General features: G+C 40.1%; 1 protein-coding gene across 1 annotated transcript; it reads left to right on the forward strand.

The window, feature by feature from the left end:
• Nucleotides 1–9: 9 nt before the first annotated feature.
• Nucleotides 10–609, forward strand: LOC107735325 (glycine cleavage system H protein, mitochondrial-like; the record flags this gene model as incomplete). Its single annotated transcript, XM_016547047.1, has 3 exons — nucleotides 10–96; nucleotides 191–254; nucleotides 431–609. Coding segments are annotated over 3 exons (330 nt in total), but the record flags the coding sequence as incomplete, so codon positions are not given.
• Nucleotides 610–738: the final 129 nt, after the last annotated feature.

The following is a 738-nucleotide window of genomic DNA, read 5'->3' on the forward strand; positions in this document are numbered from 1 at the left end:
TTCTCTCATTCTGCAGCACTGAAGTTCACAGACAAACACGAGTGGGTTCGCGTGGACAGTGGTGTGGCAACAGTGGGCATCAGTAATTTTGCACAGGTTAGACTGGTTATTATTAAAGCTACATTTTTATAGGAAGAGGTGTTTTTTGGACTATATTAGATGTGTTGTCATGGGTTTATAATGTTTTCAGGAGGCACTGGGGGACGTGGTCTACTGTGGGCTCCCTGAAGTTGGTACAAAGTTATCACAGTCTGGTAACTATTCTTTCTCTGGAGAATACTGCTTTTGAAAAACTTGTTCTGTAAAGAGCACATTCACAGTAGGATACAGCTATTTATAACAAAATACAGTTATTTGTTAGTAGTAAATCAAGCAAATATTATGATTAATTATTATTTTGTTTGCTTATTTATTGGCATCTGTACCGTAGATGAATTTGGTGCTCTGGAGAGTGTTAAAGCAGCGAGTGAGTTGTACTCTCCTCTGACGGGGGAGGTGACAGATGTCAATGACGCCTTGGCAGACAACCCAGGACTGGTCAACAAATCTTGCTATAAAGACGGTGAGACATTACTTCAAACTCTTTTGGACTCAAACTGGCCTGGAATAGTTCACCTAAAAATGAAGATGAACCCACCCTCAAGCCATCCAAGATTTAGATGAGTTCTTCATCAGAACAGATTTGGAGAAATGTAGCATTAAATCACTTGCTCACTAATGGATCCTCTGCAGTGAATG

Source organism: Sinocyclocheilus rhinocerous, unplaced genomic scaffold (assembly GCF_001515625.1).
Source record: "Sinocyclocheilus rhinocerous isolate Xijiao unplaced genomic scaffold, SAMN03320098_v1.1 C35977130, whole genome shotgun sequence".
Classification (NCBI taxonomy): domain Eukaryota; kingdom Metazoa; phylum Chordata; class Actinopteri; order Cypriniformes; family Cyprinidae; genus Sinocyclocheilus; species Sinocyclocheilus rhinocerous.